We start from the raw sequence: 23,547 nt of genomic DNA on the forward strand, positions 1-23,547 counted from the left end.
CATATATATAATTAAATCTCTCTATTAATTTGAACAATTCAAATTAATCTAAAAACTGATTCTCATTTAATCCTATTGAGTTACCAAGGGGACCTCATGGACGTGTAGCTTGACCTGTAGCTTGAAGCTCCAACGGTACATGAATAATTAACTAAACTCTTTAATTAAATTATTCACCATTCGTTAACTTTCGGTCACTCCACTAAAGAACGACAGTTGCACTCTTTGCACTACAGATATATTTTTGTGTCCAAATCAACAGTACGATGACTCTTCACAAATTGCTCGTAAGTACAGCTGGGCCAAAATTACCTTTTTGCCCCTGTAGTTACATCTAACTTCTTAAGTACCATTGATCCATCTAATGAACAATAGATAATAGTCTAACTATGACTAAACTCCTCTCGGGCCAGGAGAGGGTATGATGCCACATTGTTCAAACCCTGAAATCAGCCCTTAAGGGAGCAATTTATCTACTTACTCTGACCTTGGGGAAGGAGTGAATTTCTTCTTGTGTAGCTGTGTTCCTAGCTCCCAATCAGACAAATCCCCAAAAAGGTAGGCTTGTTGAGTCAGCGATCTGGCCACTTTCACCCATACAAATTAAAGAACTGTCTTCATAGGCAGGAGTTCACAATTCACTCAGGATTTAGGTCATGTTACCTATGGTCATCCTGGTGAAATGTAAGTCTCTATTATGAACAGTGTTATATAATGAGACTGAACATTTCGTGGTCCGGTCTTATACAAACTCCTTTGTATAGAATATCCCCGCTCACATGTCTATATATGAATGTTCAAGATCAGATCAATTGTAGCACTTTACAACAATTGTAACACCTACAAAACGGGTCGTACTTGTAGCATCACCAGGATAAGGTACCTAACCTTATCTATCTACTACAGACCATTTAGGTTATCAGTTAAACATGATCCACTCGTATGTCTCTACATACATGTTTAAGTTACAAGATAACCTTGGATGTTAGTTTATTGGTTTGTGGTTAATGCAACTAAAATATGAATAAAATATCATATATTTTATTAAATAAACATTGAGTTTGTTCAATACATTTACAAACTATAGCACCCTATAAGATTTAGGTCATCAACCCCAACAATTATATGTTATATTGAATATAACATATAGTTTGATATATGTATTATATGATAAGGTACTTATCATATATATATATATATATTAATTGGTTTATTAAAAATAAATTAATTTTTTCTATTTTTTTTAAAAAAATCATTTTTGGGAGGGAGTTATAACTCTCTCCCCCTCTTTCTCTCTAAAACGTGATTGTGGGGAGTTGTTTTTTGTTTTCATCTTCTCCCTCTGGTTTTCACAGAGACAAAAACACAGAAATCACAGAAACGTTATGAGATATTCTTCCCCATCTTCTTCTCTTCTCTACTCTCTAAAAATGCCCTCATCCAAAATAATAAGAGCCCATAAAACTCCTGGGTTTTTATCCAGAAAATACAGTGAAAATTTCATGGTAGTGTCTTTTTTTTTATCAAGGTATTATTCTTGAAGATCGGTCTCCAAAGGTTAGGGTTTCTAAACCCATTTTTCTCTTTTGCAATTCTCCAAGCATGCTATAAATTGTATTTTAAATGCATAAGGGTTCCATATGTTTCTGTAAAATTTGGCTGTTTTGTAAATTTTTGGGTTTTGGGTCTGATCTTGTTTTCACTCAAGGACCTTCAATGGTTCTTACAGAACCATCCTTAACACATTAAGTACCATCCTTAATGCATCGTCTACTCCTTAACCATCTTACTCATCCCTTCTCAAGATGCTCAAGTACGCGTTGAAAAACTTATCAGCCTATGCGACGTACATCCACTATGCGATGTACTTAGACTGCCTTCTTTATTGATTCGTTATGTTGTATACATTAACACATAACCTCACTGAATCAGCTGCTTGTTTATTCTTCATATGAAGTTGCCTGCTTATTCATCCACAATATCATCTCAAAATCAAACTTCCAGATTTCATAACTTTAATTCCAGCATTCGTTTAACTAAACTTCCTTCAATGAAATGCTCATAAACATCTTAACTTTTGCTTACGTTAGGCTTTGAGCAAAATTCTTCCAAAACCGATTAGAATTTCCTCAAATTTTTCTTTGGCTGGCCAAAAATTCTTCAACTTTCAAATTCTTCAGATGGCAACAACTATCCCTTACCTAAGCGTTAGAAAACTTTGGCAAAATAGTCTCCTTCTTGGTTAAGCCTATTTATACTTTGGCTTGCAGTAAGAGTTAGATTAATTAATTACCACATGGAAAGATTATCCCTTTATTGATGTCTACAAGCCTGCCACATGGCTTACTTATTCATTAATTAAGCTGAATTTCTTAGCTTAAACTTGGTCGCATGGCCTTGCGACCATCCAAGATTTCTCCCTTCAACGCATAATCATCTGCAGCATCTTTCGTCAGCTTAGTCCTCAATAATGGTATATCAAGTTGGTTGCATAAACCTTACATACCACTTGCTATACTTAACCACAAAGCCCTCCTTGGATCTCTGGCCGCATGGCACCTACCAGTTCCAACGCTTGAAACCCTTTCCTCTCTCTCGATGTTAACTTATTCCTACTTCACCTGAGAACCCAGCGTTCTATACGTAACATATTTTCTTGCCATTTTTTGGTTTACCATTAATAGACTTTTCCAATTCTCTACGCGTTCACCGTGTTACAACATGAATGCATATAATCATAACATTTAGAAAATTTTCCTTCTCTTATATTTCAGACTCATCATTCACTATACATAATTACTTTTTCATTGACCTTAATTTACATCTTAACCCATAATTAGGAGATCTTAAATTTGATTAACTAGTGAAACAAGTTCAGGAATTTACACATTCAGACTAACATTGTACAAACACGTAATAACCAAATCAAACTCAATAGAATTTATCCCACTAATTTTATATATTTCCTGTAAAAACTCCTCATACGTTATTCCGACGTCTATAGCCAAACTTTTCAATTGACCTCTTACATATTCTTTCTCATTCTCCTTCCATTCGCACCCAAAACAAACAAACATAAGAGGCATCATGAAAATATTCATACAGATGTATAAACAATTACTAAAATCATACAAAATCTTGGGAAAAATACGTAATCTCAGTGAAAAAAATATCAATATCTCACTCGAGAGTTCAAACTCTAGGATAAATCTCGGGGTAAATATTATAATTCTCAATCGGGATGATTGAATTGCCATAGAGATTACATAAACGACCACTAAAACAGTAATTAATGGGCTCAACAACATGCAAATAACAATTCAAACACATTTATAAAAGACAATATCGAAATATATACCTTTTTTTTTGCAACGAGATGGGCTGTGAGAGTTTCAAGACTTCTAAATACTTGGAAAAAGTTTTTAGAACCAAACTTGTAGAGCAAGGCAATCGTTGGATTTGCAAAACAATTATATTATAATAATATAATATTATTATTACAGAGGACATATTCGTAAAATTACTTTTTGATCACTGATTACATATGGACAGTTGTTTACCCAAAATTCTAATGCCATCCCGAGGCTGATCTTGCTCGAGAAGGTCCGAGATAAACTCTTTTAACGAGTTTTCAAAAAACGTGTTACTTTTGTAATGTGAAAACTAGAAATGCCTATTTTGGACAAATTTTCAATATATTTTTTTATATTTATAAATAATATTGTGTACACTTTCTTTTTTTTTTATCCTTTAGTTTAACAAAAATGATACTTTTGAAACTATTTCAAAATTTAAAGATATTTTTGGGCCAAATTTTAAAGTTTAAAGATGAAAATAAAAAATCAAAGTAGGAAATATAATATTGAAACCAAACTCAAGATTTACAATATTTATTATAATTTAACCAAAATTCTTCAAAATTATTTGGCTAATTGTTTGAAAGTGATACTTGTGCTTTGGGGAACTTAAGTCACAATCAACATTCAATTCATAATTACAAGTTGTGGATAACATATGGTACATGCTCAAAATTTATATGTAATAAATGAAACTTGCCTAGAAAAAAGTTGTGGATAACAAAATCCACTCGATATAGGTTAGAGAATTCTATATATATATATTTAATATATATATATTATATATATCGTATATAGTATATATATATATATAAAATAGAACTTTGAAATTCCGGTAAGTTCTTGAACTTCAAATATATGTAATAAGTTTTCAATTTTTTTTTTTTTTTTTTTTTTTACTTGGTCTCAATTTTGTGCCAAACAAATTATTTACTTATTCAATCCTTAAAATATCTATTGGTTTATTAGATACAAATTAAACGTATATATTAATTTTTTAAATATGACAAATATGTAAGGAAGTTGTTATTTGATGATTAATTTAAAGTTAAAAGACTTACTAAACATAAAATGGAGAGTTATGAATTTATTAAGCATCTTTTAAAAGTTGAAAGTGTAATTAACTAGAAAGTACGATACACTCCTCAAATATAAATATTCTCTTTACAATGAATATTATGTTATGGATAGAATTGTGTAAATGTAAGTGTATTGAAGATATGTTAGGTCTCCTTTTGATACCTCCTTGTGTTCTTAAGATTAAATTTATAAACACTAAGTCCACTCAATCATAAATTTTGTTAAGTGGCATTACTTAATATTTGATATAAAAAATAGGGAAGGAAGAGTTTGTAAACTCCACTCATTGTTTGGCCCAAGAAGTTGGTGGGTCCCACTACTAAAAAACACAAATTTTATATCTTATCAAGTCCTTACACTATGGGACTAGAAGTTCACAACTCCCTAGATTTCATAACTCTTACTCTTCACTATTGCACTCCTAACCCCAAACACTCTCTAAAAGAATTTAAAGTCATTACCTATACCAACAAGGTGTACCTTTCTTTTCGATGGCTCAATCATAGAAACACTAAAGTTAAACGTGCTTAGCTTATAGCAATCCTTTAATAGGTGACTCCTAGGACTTTTCTTAAAATGCATTTGAGTGAGGACAAAGCATGCTGAAACCAGGTTGCAGGGAATGAAAGGAAATGTTGGGACCATCAGGCCAAATCTAGATGCCGAATCCTAGGCTTGGGGCTTTACATGATAACCAAAAGATCAATTGAATCTCCAATTCCAACTCATTGTCCCATAAATAAAAATGTAATAGATCTTTTTTTTTAAAAAAAATGTAATGGACGAAGTTTAACTAAACCATAGAATTTCAATTCAAACTAATTAAGTTTAACAATGTCAATATTGACATAAACGTCAAGGTCTCAATTTCACAAAAAAAAAAAAAAATGAAAATATCAATTAAATATTGAGTAATTTTTTTAAAAAAATAAAAATTCAAATTAAAAAATATCTTACATTTGATCACTAGCACATATGATATACCAATTGGGTCATTCACGCTTTGACCAATATTTTACACTTTATTAATGAGTTAATTTTTTTTTTTTTTTTTTTATAGTAGATTCACATCAGTATCATTTATTTTCTTTTTCCTATAAACATTGTTTTTATTATGATATAATGGATTAGGGTTAGTTGCACAAATAACAATTAGACCCAAAATAGTAAAGGATGTAGAACAAGGATAAACATATTAGTGACATGGCACAAAATTAACGTCGGATATAATTGATGGCAACTATCTAGTAACTATATGGGTAAATGACTAAAAAGTCCACACGCAACCCACCATTTCGCGCTTCTTCTTATGGTTTTCTCAAATGGAAAGCTATCACTGATAGCATCTATTAGTGACAACTTTCAATTTAATACAACCTTGAAATAGTAACACTTTAAATATCACCTTTCAATATGTTAGCAGTTTTCAATGGCTATCATTGATACATGACGATCCATTGGAATCAAACTTCAAATATTAACACCTAAGACTATCAGTAGATATCAATGATAGACTTTTATAGGTAGTTATCAACTTTTGAAAGAAAACTATCATTTTTCAAAGATTAGCATTTAAAGCTATAAATGATAGAGGTCTATCAACAAGAGGTCTATAAGTGACTATCTCTGATATTTACCTAAGTCATATGACCAATATCATTAATACTATTCATTTAATTGATATATACCTAAGTCATATCACTGATAGTTATAGCTATCATTGATAGCTTTTATCAGTGGCTATAACCGATAGCTTATAGTAGTGGCTATCAATGATACACTTTCATAAAATGGAATTGACTTTTATATCATTGATATCATCAATATATGGATATCATCTAAGTTCTATCACAATATCTCTGATATCACTTATATCAGAGTTATCGATGATAGCTTCTATCATTGATAACATGTTATCAGAGATAACTTCTATCATTTTTTTTACCATAAAATAATATGCTATCGTTGATAGCTTTTATCACTGATAAAATGCTATTAGTGATAACTTCTAGGCATTTCACTTATACTTTATTTCGAGGTTCAACTTTATTAATTAAATTCACTAAGTTAACTATCAATGATAGACTTCTATAAGTGACTATTAACTGTGAAAAAAATCATCAAAGATTAAGCTATCAATAATAGAAAATATGAGTGGCTATCACTGATAGACTTTCATTAGTGACTACCAATTTTGAAAGATTAACACTTAAGGCTATCAGTGGCTATTATTGAGAAACTTTTATCGTGATTATCAATAGCAGACTTTTATCATTAATAGTCTTCTGCCACTGATGTCACCTAAGTTCAATATCACTAATACATGAATATGACTGATATCTATGTAAGTTCTATCACTCTAATATCACTAATAATTGATATTATCAATACATAAATATTACGATACACAAACAAATATTTTAATTTATGCCCTTCATTTTGGGTCATCTATGCCACCTTTCCAAGTTTTTACTGATAGACATCATACTCTTAAAGCCCTACAAAAAGAAAAAAAAAAAAAAAAAACTATTGGCCTGTTTGATATCATTCGCATTTCTCATTTTTTTGAGAAATAAACTTATTTAATAGCTATTCTTAGTTCTTATTTCAAACATTTAAGAAATATTTCTAAAAATGGTGCAAACTTGAAAACTAAAAAGAGTAGTTTCTTTCAAATCCGTTTTCGTTTGCTATTTATATTTAATGTTTCGTTATAATAACTAACTTCTTGATTGGCTTGTTAGTATTAAGCCATTTATGAATTGAGTATTTTCAAGTTTTGGGTAGGAAACTCAGCCTCATAATTCTTATGAAAAAAATGGAAGAAGTAAAAATTGGAAAAAAGAAAGAAAATAAAAAAAGAAAAAGAAATGGAAGAAGCAAAAGGTGACAAAAAAAGAAAGAAAATAGAAAAAAAAACCAAAGAAAGAAAAGAAACAATAGAAAAAAAAGGAAAGAAAATAGAAGAAAAGAGAAGAAGAAAAAATTGAAAAAAAGAAAGAGAGTAAAAAAAAAAAAGAAGAAGAAGTAAAAACCAAAGAAAGAAAAGAAAATTAAAATTAGAAAAAGAAAGGAAAGAAACAAAAATTGAAGAAAGGAAAGAAAATTAAAAAATTAAAAAAAAGAAAAGAAAAGAAGAAAAACGGGATAAATGAAAGAAAATAAAAAAAGAAAGGAAAGAAAAAGAAAGAGAAAGGAAAGAAAATTAAAAAAAAAAAAAAAAAGAAAAGATGGAGAAAGAAAAGAAAATAAAAAAGAAAGGGAAGAAGTAAAAACTGGAGAAATGAAAGAAAATTAAAAAAGAAAACAAAAATTGGAGAAAGAAAATCAAATTAAAAATTAAAAAAATGAAAGAAGAAGGTGTGCAACAAGACAAGACAAATATGGATAGAATTGAATATTAGAAAAAATGACTGGTTAACACTTCTATATCTTTAAATATTTTAAAGAAATGATATACTTTTAGATTTTTCGTTTATTTTACTATTTATTACAAATATTTTTAACTAAGCTCGAGATCCAATGGAAACTAAGTTCAAATCAATCAAATTTTCGAAATTTTATGACGGTAGAGACCAAATTGAATAATGTAACTTTAGTATAATTATTCCAATTAATACATAATTGTAAGAGCATAGTTAAAAAAATAAAAAAAAAAAAGAATTAGGGAAAAAATAAACATAAGAAGAGAGAGGCAAAGGGTAGAGTGGTCCCATTTCCGATCACACAGACACAGCCACATCCTCTCTATATCTCTTTCTTTGTGTCTCTCTATACAAAAAGTCTTTGCGTCAAAGCAAAGCCCAAAATAATTTTATATAATGATCCTTTTCTCTCTTTTTTTTTTTTTTTTCTTTTTTTTTCTTTCTTTTAAATACTATCTTTGACATCGATATGTTTGACTTTAACTCATTTTATTTTTTATATTTTTAAAATATTCATTTTCATTATTATATTTTTAAAAAATATCATTTTAATCTAGAAAATTTTCAAAAATAAAAAAATAAGGAAAATATTTATACAAAATAGAAAATTTTAATATTTTTTTATAGAGACGGATAAAAATCTATCAATGTCTATCAGTGATAGAAACTGATAGAAATCTATCATTGATATTATGTGATAGACGCTGATAAAAGTCTTTAAGTATTTATTAGTGTTTTTTTGTTATTTCTATAAATATTTTGAATTTTTTTTTATTTGTAAAAATTTTTCTTTAGTTTATCTACTTTCATTTTTATTACCCTCTTCATAGACCAAAATAATCACTTAAATTTTAAAGAGAAAAAAAATAAAATTAGAATTATAAGAATAAAAAAAAACCGAATCAATTAAATTCAAAAAGTATAGGTATAAAAGGGTTATTATTATTATTATTTTAATGAAGAAAACAAATTGGAAATTGAAAAAAGCATTAAATTGCGAGCGAACCAAACATCGAATAATAATAATAATAATAATAATATGCACTCAAAATAATTAAAATGATGCCCAACTTGAACCTAGTCCTCTTATCCAAGATTGGTTGCATGATGCATTAGCTCAATTATACCAAAAGTTTTTTTTTTAGGTTGCGGAAAAATAACATTTTGGTCCCTAACTTTTAAGTATAATTTTTATTTGATCCATAAGTTTCAAAATTTTACATATCTAATATTTAAGTTTTGAGTTATGTTTCAATTTAGTCATTGGATTTCAAAATATAACAATTTTACTTTTGAGAATTAAGTTTTGCTTCAATTTAGTCCTTCAATTTTAAAACTTACACTTTTAACCTCGCCTTTTCTCTAAAGAATCATTTTCCATCTATAGAGTTAATGTCTATTAATTATTTTAAAAGACTTATAATTAATTAAGTTTTACTATTTTTCATCATTATTAAAATTAAATTTAAAATTTAGCTTCATAACTATTTAAGTTAATTAATAAACATTAATGCAATGATGAAAGATGAATATTTAATGAAAAGTGGAGGTTAAAAGTGTAAATCTTGAATCTTATGGACCAAATTTAAACAAAACTCAAATATCAAGTATAAAATTATAAAATTTTAATATCTAGAGACTAAGATTGAAATTAAACTCAGAATTAAAAAAAAAAAAAAAAAACTAAATGTACAACCGTTTGAAACATAGAGACTAAAATAGAAACTCGAGCAAAGACCTAAAAAAAAGTGTTTTTTTCCCAAAAAAAAAAATAAAATAAAATAAAATAAGCTATTGGTATAAATGAGCCAATGCATTATGCAACAAATCACGGATAAGAGGACTAGGTTCAAATTGGGCAATCATTTTAATATTTATAATATATATTATTATTAATGTTTGGGTCACTAATTTCGATGCTTTATTGCTTCTAAAAAGGTGTTTTGAGCTTTTCCATGGATTTGTCTAGAGGAACAAAGTGATAGAAAATCCTTACCATCATTCCATTGTGTGGGGATGTTTCCCTAACTATTGTAGTTTGAGTAACTCTCAATTTATGTACATTGTTTTTAGTTTCTGACCTTTGAATGGTTTACAACACCAATCTGTATCTCATCGCTAAGTTTATGCGATACGTAAAATAACATGATCGCCCCTTGAAAGATTGTTTTAAAATTATTTGAAATACGAACAATGTCTTGAAAATGGTAGTCATTTCATGTGTGATGCATGATTGAACTGTATAATACCAATGATATGCTTGGAGGAAGAAGAATTCATCGCTAAGATCAAGGCAAACTATCAAATTGTCCAAAAATAAATAGTACTTTGTTATGGGAAAGGATTGTTAGAGATATGAACATAACACCCCTATCAACTTTTCTATGGCAATGTTTCTATCTATGCCAAGTCATTTGGTTAAAACAAAAAATAAAGGGAAATATACTTTTTTGGTCCTGAGGTTTTGGATTTAATTTCCATTTAATATTTAAATTTTAAAATGTTAAATATTTTGGCTTAATTTGGCAATCATTCTATTTTTTTATTTTTTGAAAATTAAATCTATGAACACTACTTATACTTCCAAATTTTTTACTTTGTTGATATACTTTTCACCAATGATTTAAAAAACTAAACCAAATTTTGAGAACTAAAAAAAAATAACTTTGAAAAATTGTTTTTGTTTCTTGAATTTGACCAAGAATTCAATCATTGTACTTAAAAAATATGCAAATTATAATAAGAAATGTAGATGAAATAGACTTAATTTTCAAAAACAAAAACAAAAAATCAAATGGTTACCAAACGGGACCTTAGTCCTTAAGTTTTGAGTTTCGTTTCAATTTAGTCTAGAGGTTTCAAAATGTTACAAGAGATTTAAGTTTTGTTTCAGTTTGGTCCCTAAATTTCAAGATCTACATTTTTAACCTCGATTTCTTAATAAACACTCATTTTTCGTTTTTAGTGTTATTATTTATTAATTAATTAAAAGAATTATGATAACTAAGTTTAATATTTTTCATCACTGTTAAAATTAAATTTAAAATTTTACTTCATGATTATTTAAAATTAATTAATAGAGATTAACACTAATGATTGAAAATCAATATTTAATGAAAAATCGAGCTCGAATTTAGATCTTGAAAATTAGAGACAAAACTCAAATCTCTCATAACATTTTGAAACCTATGGACTAAATTGAAACCAAGCTCAAAACTTAAGGACTAAATGTACAACATTTTGAAATTCAGGGACTAAATAGAAACTAGACCTAAAATCTAGAGACTAAAAAATTATGCTTCCCAAAAATAAATTATGTAGACATGAATTTAAAGTAAACAATATCATACTATTGTGAAAATATGAAGTGGTTCAGCTGGCAAATAGAACGTCGAGTTTAAGAGATAAAGTTTGATGAGAAGGAGAGAGATAGATTACAAAGAGAAGAGTCCATTAAAAAGTAGAAGAAAAGAGAAAGAAAGGAGAGAGTTAGAGACATGTGGGGCAAATAGTGAAGGTGAGAAAAAAGATTGATGAAAGAGAAGGAAGGAGGGGGGAAAGGGAGGTTGTGATGTTTATCTGCTAGTTGTGTCCTTAACAAATCTTGGGCTTTAGTTTATAGCTTCTTCCTAATGGAATTACTCTAATTTCTTTATGTGGTTCTCGATTGCTCTGCATGTTTGAGAGTAAGTTTATAGCTTCTTCCTAATGGAATTACTCTAATTTCTTTATGTGGTTCTCGATTGCTCTGCATGTTTGAGAGTAATTTTGAAATAGTTAAAATCACTTTTATGTACAAATTTCATATACAATTTTAAATGATAAGAATCTGTTTTGGAGTGATTTTAACCATTTGAAACCATTTGAGAATCAAACATTTTAAAAATGATAAAAATGATTTTAACTATTTGAGTTGTTATAACATCCAGAACCAACACCGTATTCCCTCAAAATACAATGTCTTTGCCTATAACATGAACTTGTCCCTTCCCATTCTATTTGTGATATTCTTTTACTGTTCATAGATTGTTTGCTTCTTGTCTGTAATGAATCCATAACAGTGTTCCTGGGTCAAGTTTAGTTTGGAGATTGATTTGTTTAATCTAACTCAATGCATCTCATTCAAACAATGAATAATTTTAATCGTTTGTACAATGTTCCTGTTCCTGAGGCCTCAGCATTGTTGTATGTTTAAAAGATATCCATACTCTTTCAAAAGTTATAATATTATTTTTGACATTTTATAAACATTTTAAATATCTATCAAAATTGAAAAATAGTTGGAATATTGGGCAAAAAGTTCATGTATTTAAATGGATTCGCAAACATCTTAGTAACTTTCTCGTTGATATTTCGTCTAACATTCTAAAAGATATTTACTTCAAAGATAATTTCGAGACGTTTATGAAATGACAAAAAAAGAGTATTTTTCAAACCATTGACAAATTTCAAGAATATTTAAAATTCAAAAACTATTTACACTTGATGATGATGGAAAAGAAAACAGCAACAAGAACTAAGAGTGTTCAAAAAACTTGATGACCCAAAAAAATCGATCAACCTGACCCAACCCGTGTGGTTTAGATTGAGTTATCAACTCATTTGAGTTGGGTTGGATTCAAATAAATAAAAATTTTATGGATTGGGTTAGTTCATGGATTCACTTAATATAATCCAAACCAACCCGAATTTATTATTAACTTAAAAATATATTTTTTTATTACTTATAACACAATTATTTATACATATATCGATTTTAATTTTATTTAATTCTAATTTTTTTAATAATTTATTCTTCTTCTTTACACTATAGAAATAAAATTTTCACTATATAAATTGAAATTGAGTTGTTAATCTTAATTAATTATAGAAAAATAATTAAATTAGATATTTACATATTTACGTTTTGCTTCTTTTTAAAATAAAATAATTTCATGACTTGATTAACCCAAATCAACCCAACCAAAATATTTCATGGTTGGATTGGGTTCGGTTCATTTTTTAATAAGGATTATTTGGGTTGAAAAAATTTACAATCCGAATAATTTGGTCAAGTCTAAAAAGTGTTTCAATCCAACCCAACCCACGAATACTTTTTTTTTTTTTTTTTTTTTAATGTTAACTTTATTATTATAAAATCCATTCCATGGCAGCCTAGAAGTGATCCAACTAACATGGTATTGCAATTTCAATGATTTGAGGTTTAAATAAACAATAACAGCCCGAATCTTTTATCATCATTGCTTCATCCTAACCATAACAAAATTTGCTGTATAAATATGAAAAGTGCACAGAAGCTCGGAGACTTCATAAAGAAAGAAAGAAGAAAAAAGTACATACATGGATGTTGTAAAATATAATTTTTTTTTTAAAAAAAAAAAAAAAAAACCAAGGGCTCTGCCTTCAGTTACAAGTTAATCACCAATTGATGGAATGATAAAATAACAAGGCCTAAAACTTTGTCTTCTACTTTCATGAGATAAATTTGCAATCTTCTCCACTAAAGACTCAACTTAAAAGGGGAAAAAGGGGCTCAAAATGTACAAGGTAACAACTCATTATACACAAAATTGCAATTCCAAACACTGTCATCAGAAAAACCATACCATGTTAATTGTAGGACTAATTTATTATACAAGGAGTGAAGTAGTTACCAGAGATGATCTATGATTCCTGCTAATTGGTAGGTGAACATAAACTTCATGCACATCTTGTTTGCACACTTCACCTCTGTCCCTGTCAATAGCGTAGCATACGTACACAGTTTCGATTACATTATCCAGTACGTGGATGAAGAATCCGAGTACTACGGTCAGGAGCAGCCATGCTGCAACAGCAATGAGGTATGTATTAACCCCAAGATGACTGACAGCATGTAAGATAGCACAAGCCTGCAAATACACAACCATAGGAAAGGAATATAAGAGAAATGACTAAGGGGAAAGAGAATTCTTGACTCGTATGTGCACAGCTAAACAAAAGTACAGGACTTTTCTGTTTACTTACCACGATTGCATATATGGCTGAGAGGACAAAGGCGATTCCAGCTAACAAACGTGTGGAGATTGTCTCCACAAAAACAGTTGAGAGGAGATTTCGTTTCAAAAGTTCATATGTCATTCTTGCAGATGAGCAGTAAGCTTCACCTGTTATTGCTGCAAAAGTTATTGCAAATTTGTTCAGATAATCAACAGCTGCCAGAAATGTATTTACACAGCAACGCAAAATAAGGTTGAACATCCCGGGAATATCTTCTTGTCTTGCACTATCGACCACAGCACGAACAACACGCACCACGAGAATTAGTAAACCAGATAAACATATAGTGCCAGCAGAGGGGCCAAATGCATTCCTGCAAGTGGGCAAAAACCAGCACATGAATCAATAATCATAAATGATGCCACAATCTTTCATCAGATAATGAGGCATTTCTCCTGTTAAGACCCTTATCGTTGTTGTGTATATATAGATATTCCCAAAATCAACAGTCAACAGCACCTTCCTGATCCCAACCTTGTCTGACACGAGACATTGCATTGTCCCAATACAAAACAAAGTGACCATCTCAAACATTCATAAATATTATAGTTATAAGTTGAGCAAGTTCCAAAAAAGAACCAGGAAAAGAAAATCAACAGTGAAGCAGAAGAGGCATTCTCATCTAGAAAAAGAAAAGGCAAGTCAGAAAGCTAACTAATACAATCAAACTAGAAAGATTGGCAATGACAAAGTTAAAGAGTGCATGAAAAAGTAAGAAAATGTTCAAATATACTTGCAATCAGGTTGCCAATATATCAATGCAAGGAACATGAACAAGAGTATATCGTCTCTCTATCCTTCTCATAACATTTTCAGTCATCCTTTTCCCTCTTTTTCAATATAGTATTGATACCAGAACCAAACTCAGATCAAAGTTTGTTTCCCTCTCTTTTAAATTAGCTCCGTTGCTCCATATCTGTACTACATCAGATTGGGTATTAGAGCCTAACCCTTTATAATGCTATCATGTGATAAGCTTTCAGAACTCTATCTACCCACAAAGGAAGAAAACTAGGAGAGAAGTTGGTTAACTCTACAGTTGACTGCTGACTGTTGTGCGATGGGCCTTTTTTTCCTTTTTTTTTTTTTTTTTCTTTTCTGGTATAAACCAAGCTTTCATGGAGAAAAAATGAAAAAAAAATTACGATGATATACAAAGAACAAGCTTGCAAAAGGAATTCTCAACTCACAACAGAAACACACTCCAGTTCAAAAGAATTACACCTAGCTAACAATTACAAAAGACCAATTAACATATGCTCATAAAGATGCATTCGACCTCACAATTTCTCACACCTCCTCCAAAGACCTCTCCAAACCTCTAATAATTTTACTATTTCTCTTAAGCCACATTCCTGAGAGAAAAGAAAAGGAAAAAGCCTACCACAAGACTCTTCTTTTATCACGAAAGGGAGCGTTCACCAAAATCTCCTTCACTAACACTGTGGTAGATTGTTAGTCAGGCAAGGTTAGAGTGAGTGATGAGGACAAATAGTCCATTTGGCGGAGGGGGCAATAAAAATTAGGTTGGTGGAAATAATAAAGAAATTTGAAAAAATAAAAAAGACAATGAAATATAAAAAGCATCACAATTTAAACCTATATCTTGCATGGAAACACCACAAAAATAAATAAATAAAAATTAAAAAAAAAAAAAGAACACCAAAGAGAAGACTTCAATTTTTCCGACTCAAAAGCGATCTAACCAACATATTCCTTTTAGAAATTCTTTGATTATGCTCCAACCAAATCTTTGAAATGATAGCTTTAACTGCACCAACCCATAACAACCGGGGAAGTGGAGAAACATTTGGTTCCTTGTTAAAAAAAAATGGAGAACTTTTTTCTCCATAAAACAAACCATTTTGGACCAAGAAGGGAATTATTCGTGCCTTGCAGATAGAGTCCAAGAGAAGAAATTTACTTTCTCTGGACCCTTCTCCTTCTAGGTTACTGTGGATACGTCACTTCCAAAACCTTCCTAGTTCCACCTCAATCCTGCAAGCTTCCTGAATAATGATTTAATGGAGAAGTTCCCTGATGGATGAAGAGTCCAAAAAGTATTGCTTTCGATAACAAGGCATTCCTTCCCACCCCACCCCCATGTCAGATAGCTTGATGTGGCAGGTGTAGCAAGATGGAAATAAATCTCATGAAAATCAGAAGATCCACACCAAAGAAGGGAGAAACTCTATTGAAACAAAATTTCTGTATTTCTCACATCCAAAAAGGTTTCTCAAGACAACCTTAAGTGCGCTATTTACAGCCTTAACAATAGAAGTTACTTATAGATCTTAAATCACTAATTAAATTAACAAGTTAACAAACACAATAAACTAATTAACTTTTCTACTCCTTCCTACACCATAGCTCCTCAAGTCCTATATTAGGTACAAGGTTTTGCCTCAGTACTACCCTGTCCTCCAAGACCTGATTTCTTAATCTCCTGCAACACTCGACATCCACCCTTTTTTTTAAGGGAAAAAAAAAAAAAAGGAAACAAACTTCTAAACCATGAAGCCCTAAAGTCTCTTGCTGCCTAAAACTCCGCCAGGAAAGCACAGCATTACATTTAATCCTTTGTGCAGGAAATGCTATGGGTTTTCCACTTTTGGACCTCGCAAAGAGAGTGTTTTTTTCCTCTGAGTTTATCTCTCATTCGTGGTAGCCCTAAATTTTCACTACATATGTTACCATCTGTCCAGGAGAGAAGCAAGCCACCTTTCTTTGCTCCACCTTCCCGAGCAGGGAAGAGAACGAGAATAGGTCACGGATGGTGGTCGTGGTAGGTTCCTTCTCAAATTCTTTATCAGGTACAAGGTTTTGTATCATTACTACCCTATTCTCCAAGACCTGATTTCTCAATCCCCTGCAACCTTTGACATTCATCTTTTTTTGAGACTGCCAGACCATGAACTTTAGGCAATATGAACTTTGCAAGGTGATTGAAGCATCATTATCTCCCCAAAAACATATGCTGTTATGTTCTCCAAGCTTAAGAGTTGAGAAAATTTTGATTGAATTCTTTTGTTTTGCAATATTCCACTAATGAATTTGAAACTCCCAGCTTTCATCTCTTTAGTGTGAACCACATAAAGTCGTTCAATCTGTACTTCCTTGCTATAATCTTGAACAAAAGTTCCATTGCTCCTTCAGGAATCTTGATAACCATGTTAGCAACAAGGCATCATTTCTCTTCTTTAAACTCCCATAGCCCAAATCCTGCTTTTCTGATGGAAGTGAAGCAATGCACCAATTCCCTATATTACTGAATTGGCAATTATTATGCCCCACAACAGGAAATTAATAATTCTTCTTTCTATCGCATTGCAGCGTTCTTTCCAGCTTAAACATTGATCAAGAGTAGCTTAAAATGCTGGATATCATAGAAGGGGACAAGGCCAGGCCAGATGCCCCTAGGTAGTCAAATTCTTCCATTTTGCTAGCTTCCTCAAAATTCTTTCATACAGCAATTACAAAAATCAACAGCCTTCAGAACTCTTCATCTAGATTGACTCCCAAGACTGAAGACTTAGCAAGGCTTTGCTTGGTTACCAGAGCACTTTCATACACACACTGTCAATGATGGATGCATTCTCTCATTACCAATTTGAAAGCCTTCCAGCAGTCAAATCAAAGCTTCTTGGCCTAGCAGCCCGACTCAACACATTAGAAATAATCACAAACAGAGGCAGGGAAATGAGATTCCTTTGCTTCAGTATCCTAGTCCTTGAGGCTAAACTTTCCATTGAGTAGGAACAATTCATTTTTTAAATGCAACCTCGCATTCAACTCAGCCCAGCCCACTCTTTCTAACTCAACCAGCACCAATTTCCAATATAATATATCACATACCTTTTCTTTGTCTCTATGGAATAGCCACCCTAACCTATTTATTTTCTTCCTTTACTTGTTGCTCCATTAGCTACAAAAATTGATTCGAATCAATTTCTTGTAATACAGGTTCTTCTCAACACCTTCTTTCTTCTCTTCTTTGAACAAAGACATTGCCTCCTTTTTGTTGTCAAACTTATTAGTCTTCTCCTCCAGCTCCTCTTTCATTTCACATAAGCCTCCAGGCGTGTTTCTGCTCCAATATTGGTCTAGATCCCCAAAACCTTAGCTTCTACACAAATTTGAACCTTAGTCTACCCCCTAGTCCATTCACCATCCAAAAACATACAAATATTTTTAAATTGAAAGGGAGCAGATTCCCACAATAAGGATCCAGATCCTAACATTAAGGGAAATGGTTTGATGGTAAGTCTAGTTACTGAAAAGGGTGTTGAACCATAGTTTCTCTTCTTCTTAGTTCAAGTCAACACTAAATAGGGGAGCGGATTCTCTTACCTGTGGAGGTTGGATCACTAGCACCTTCCTGGAGAAGAGCAGTAAAAAGTTTGGAGCCCCTTCCATTGAGGAGGTTCTGAGACCAACAATGGCTTTGCCGAGAAGATTGAAAAACACACTTGATCTGGATGATTCCACCACTGAGTTCATCAAAAAGGCTTGGGACATCATTAAAGAGGGTGTGTTTGGAAATTCATTTTTTCTTTTAGGTGGGTGTTACCAACGTCAACGTGAACAAGATCTCCATTTTCCTTATAAGTTATACCAGAGCAGCTTCACTCAATTGAGGTCAACGAACTTACACTGATCATTCTTCATCTAGCCCATACAAAATCATACATGCATAAACCCCATCCTCATTTTCAATGATATAATGTAGCATTTGAAGAGAGTGATAAAGATTAAGAAATACCAAATTACTTAACAAATCAATTCAAAACAAGAAAGCCATGACTCTGATTCAACAGTACAAAAATTATTAGAAACTAACCTTAAAGACTTTCTAATGCTCCGTCTTGGAGTATCATCCTCTTCTTTCGTGAAATACCACTGTGATATGGTACCACTAATCACATAAACTTGTCCTTCCACCGTTACAGCAGCAGACCACAACATTGTAAGAATCGCCAATGCATAGTAAGCAGGTACCCACTTATCTTGCTTCCAAACACAAGTATACTCTCCACTTGATCCATGGGGATGGGGCAAAACTTTCCCATTCATCCTCGCAAACACCAAGAACAGAACAATTGGCGCATAATAAATCAGTAGCCCCAGCGTCATACTCGGTATAGCCACAAATAGACCCAGATTCATCGACAATGCATCCGAAGCAACCCCAATTATTTGAATCGTGAGCTCAATTCGGTGCCAATTAACGATAAATATCCACACGATTACCCCAATCACCAAGAATATGAAGATGAGAACTAAAATCCTATACACCATCGGGAAGTCATTACTGCAAGTGGGGTTAACCGTACAGGCAACAAACCAATAGACATTAATGAAGATAGGAACGACGATGAAGAAAGGAAGTAAAGCGTACACAATCTGTCTGGTGTAGTGTTTAAGCAAGAGAAGTAAAAGAAAGCAAATGGGTAAGCTCAGAATCAAAGTAGCAACAAGGGTCCAAATCAAGGATTTCAAAACAGATGAAGAAGAGGAGTAAAGAGAAACCCAATTGAGGTAAGAAGAAGAAGAAGAAGAAGAAAGCGAGTCCATAACACAATTGGAGGTTTTAAAGTCAAAGTGATAGAAGGAGAGATCAGGGTAATGGATGTTTCGATTGAAAGTGGCGAAAATCCCGAACCCAAAAGAGGAAACAACAAAGAGAACGAAAAGAACGAGGATGGGGATATCCTTGAAAGGCCTATGGCCATAGTTGTAAGAGATCTGAAGGTACTGAGAAGGGTCGGATTCATGGGGATTGTTGTGAGGTGGGTCGTCAATGGAGGGATAAGGGAAAAGAGAAGCAGGAGGAGGAGGAGGGGAATTGGAGAGAAGGGGTTGAGAGGCGGATGAGGAGTCATAGAGGGAAGTGGGTTTGTTGGGTTCTTCAGAGGCAGCCATGGGAGGGGAGAGGAAAAGGGGAAGAGGGGAATTGGACTAGGGAAGAAGGAGAAGGGTGTGAGGTTGAAAGGGATTTGAGCACATGGTTTGATGAAGCTCTGGACTGGTTTACAGTGGAAGGTAAAGAAGAAGGTGAAAATGGAACGTGTAAAACGAGTTTTGGGTTCAGTGGCAATGGAGAAGCTCCATTGAAAGGAGAAAAGTGAAGATGGAGATAGGATCAAGAGTGTTGAGCAAAGCTGGTAGTGGATTAAGCTAATTGTTAGACACGTACCTCTCTGCATCATCACTATGTTAATCCATATTCTAACTCATTACATTTTGTTGGTCTATGATTTTCCAGTATACCTCGAGTTTTCCGTCCCTACTTGAGTTTCTAATTAGTTTTTTTTCCCCCTTTTTTCTTTTAATGTAAAAACGTTATACTTTTTTAGTAAGTTTTGGATTTGATTTTAATTTACAACATATTTATAATTTTTTTTTTTTTTTTTATAAAAATTGGTATAATAATAATGAAAATCTATCGATTAATTAATCGTAATAAATCAGATCACAGACGTAATTGAATTGCTTTTTATCACGTTTACTTAGAATTATGAATCTATCATATTTATTGTTATCATTACCATTATCGTTACTTCGACCCTAAATAGTAATAATAACGATAAAGATAATAATAAATGTGATATATTTGTACTTTCATACTGTAACAGTGTATTACCGGTAACAATAACATAGTTTCAAAATGCAAATGGATTGATCATCCTTTGCTCGTCACTCAGTTTATGTGTATGTGTGTTTTTTTAATTCCAAATTGGGCAGCGGTCTGTAATTGTATGACTCTACTTGTTAATACAAGTACGGAATACAAGTAAACAATAACAAATGAAATTTATTGGGCCCATTTTTCAGATAATCGTTCAATGTTACTTTTCCCCTAATGTAAATCAAACTCAAGACTTATTAAAAGTGTAACATTTCGATACTCACGGACCAAATAGAAATTAGATCCAAAACTTAAGACAAAAAAAAGATTTTTTTTCTTATAACTTATTATTGATTGTTTTACAATATTAACGATTTTAGAAAAATTTTCACAGATAAAAAAAATTTCAAACTACTTACATAAATAGCAAAAAAAAAAAAAAAAACACTAATAAACTTCTATCAACATCTATTAATGATAGACTTCTATCAATTTCTATCATGATAGACACTTCTATTAACCTCTGTCAAAGAAGATTAAAATTTAGCTATTTTGTCACTTATTTTTCTATTTTTGAAAATCTCCCATCATTTTAACTACATTGTATTACAAGTTTAGTGTCTAAACACAAAGTTTATGTTTAGTTGCCTCATGAACTTTTTGAAGTAATTTTTAAGAATGACTAATAGATTCCAAAACTTTCAATTTTATGTCTAATAAATCAATGACTAATTGTACTAAAAAAACCTCAATTAATTTGAAATTTTAAAAAATGAATTGTTTTATTATATAATAATTTAACAAATATTAAATTAGCCAATGACTTATTGGATACAAAATAAAATTAAAAACAAATCTAATTGGTCTGTAGTAGTTGGACAGGGCTGGATACCTTATCCTGGTGACAACACGAATACGGTCTGCTTTGTAGGTATTACAATTGTTGTAAAGTGCTACAAAAGATCTGAGTTTGATCGCTCATGTGGATACATGTGAGCGGGGGTATTCTATACGAAAGAGTTTATATAAGACTGGACTACAAAATGACTAGTCTCATTATATAATGTCGTTCATAATTAAGACTTACATTTCACCAAGATGACCATAGGTGACATGACCTGAATCTTGAATGAGTTATGAACTCCTACCTATGAAGGCGGTCCTTTGATTTGTATGGGTGAGAATGGCCAGATCGTCGACTCAATAAGCCTACCATTTTGAGGATTCGTCTGATTGGGGAACTGGGAACATAGCTACATAAGATGGAATTCACTTCTTTCACAATGTTAGGAAAAGTAGATAAATTGCTCCCTTAAAGGCTGATTCCGGGGCTTGAACAATATGATACCACACCCTCTCTTGGTTAAAGAGGAGTTTGGTCATAGTTGGACTATGACTTATTGTTGATTAGAGAGATCAATGGTACTTATGTAACTACTGAGGCAAAATGGTAATTTTGGTCTAGATATACTTACGAGCAATTTGTGAAGGGTCATCGCACTGTTGACTAGTTATATTCAATGGACACATAAATATATTTATAGTGTAAAGAGTGCAGCTGTCGGTCTTTAGTGGAGTATCCACAGTTAATGGATGTTGAATAATTTAATTAAAGGGGTTTAATTAATTACTCAGTTACCATTGGAGCTTTAAGCTACAGGTCCATGAAGTCCCATCTGTAGCTCAACAAGGATTTAATGAGAATCAATTTTGGATTAGTTTGAATTGTTCAAATTAAGTGAAGGAATTCATTATATGTGATATAATTAATTTAATTGAATTATATATGATATAATTAATATAATGTATTTGATACATTATAATATAAAGTTTATTTGAGAGGAAATAAATATTTGAATATGATTCAAATATTAATTATATGAATTGGATTCATATAATTGAATTTAATATAAATGAAATTTATATTAAATACCATTGATGAGAAAATTTAAACTATAGGTTATATTGTATATGATACAATGTTAAACCATAGGTTATATATATATATATATTAAAATTTATTATTTATTTATTTTAATTTTTTTGAAATTTAGGGAGGGAAATAACTACCCTCCCCTAATCTCTCCCAACTCACTTGTGTGAGTGTGGTGGTTATGGGATTTGTTTCTTCTTCACAAGTTTTTTTGGAAGAAAAACAATGTGCTCTCCGTAAAAAGAAAAAACATAGAAAAACTCCCAAAAACCATTTTTTTCTCTCAATTCCTCTCAATCTCCCTTTTTTCCAAAACTCCAAGAGTCCACACAACTCCTTAGGTTCTCATCGTAGAGAATATAGAGGAAATTTTCGCGGTGGCAGCCATTAAGAGATTGATTGTGTTTAGTTTGCGATCAGATCATCATGAAGATTTGTGATCTTCAAAGGTATGGATTTATTTTTCCTTCTTTCCTATTCAACGCATGTTGTAAATTTGTGAATGAATGCATAATTTTTCTGTATGAATCCTGTAAAATTTGTATTCTGTTGAACAATTGAGAATTGGGTTGATCCTCGTTTACGCTACGGAACTTAATAGTTCCTTTAATTGATATCAGAGCGGAGGTTTTTTGTCCCAATTTTTCAAATTTTCCAGATTGATTTTACAGAATTGGTGGACTTTTTCATTCTGTATGTTAATGAATGTATGGAATGAATGTTTATAATTTTGGATGTTTACGAGAATAGCTTTTAATCTTGCTTTTAATTTTTACAAATTTGATTTGTAACGCTCTTTGTTTTTAGGCAATATTTGTTATGGAGTCTGTAATGTAGTTGTCTTGAGTCGTTCATGCTGTTCTTGACGAATTTGTGGAGAAAACAAGGCCAAATTCAGAGCAATTTTGATTGAAATCGCAATTGTACAGTGGCTTTTGTATAGTAGTGTTGCAATGCTACGAAAGATCGTGATCTTTCTGCAACATTGCAACACTAGGTCGAAGCATTGCAACGTTCCAAGACGAAAGAACAAATTGGTTCGCATGTGGTTCGATTCGTGGCTCGACTGGTTCGTGTCTGATTCGC

The 23,547-nt window shown here is 31.6% G+C and overlaps 1 protein-coding gene across 1 annotated transcript; it reads right to left on the bottom strand.

The window, feature by feature from the left end:
- Positions 1 to 13,206: 13,206 nt before the first annotated feature.
- On the bottom strand, positions 13,207 to 20,200 carry LOC120088409 (Plasma-membrane choline transporter family protein). The gene is made up of 3 exons (XM_039045686.2): positions 18,741 to 20,200; positions 13,868 to 14,213; positions 13,207 to 13,752 (listed from the first exon to the last, which is right to left on the bottom strand). The coding sequence occupies exons 1-3, from the start codon at positions 19,820 to 19,822 to the stop codon at positions 13,492 to 13,494; spliced, it is 1,689 nt and encodes a 562-aa protein (XP_038901614.1). The 5' UTR covers positions 19,823 to 20,200; the 3' UTR covers positions 13,207 to 13,491.
- Between the last annotated feature and the right edge of the window lie 3,347 nt (positions 20,201 to 23,547).

The sequence above is a fragment of the Benincasa hispida genome, chromosome 10 (assembly GCF_027475165.1).
Source record: "Benincasa hispida cultivar pf3 chromosome 10, pf3_genome.v1.1, whole genome shotgun sequence".
NCBI classification, from domain to species: Eukaryota; Viridiplantae; Streptophyta; class Magnoliopsida; order Cucurbitales; family Cucurbitaceae; genus Benincasa; species Benincasa hispida.

Coding starts and splice junctions, on each gene's coding strand:
- LOC120088409 (XM_039045686.2), bottom strand. CDS start 19,822: ATGGCTGCCTCTGAAGAACCCAACAAACCCACTTCCCTCTATGACTCC. Junction 14,214..18,740: donor AGCATTAGAAAGTCTTTAAG/GTTAGTTTCTAA, acceptor GCCCACTTGCAG/GAATGCATTTGGCCCCTCTG. Junction 13,753..13,867: donor CAGCCATATATGCAATCGTG/GTAAGTAAACAG, acceptor GTGTATTTGCAG/GCTTGTGCTATCTTACATGC.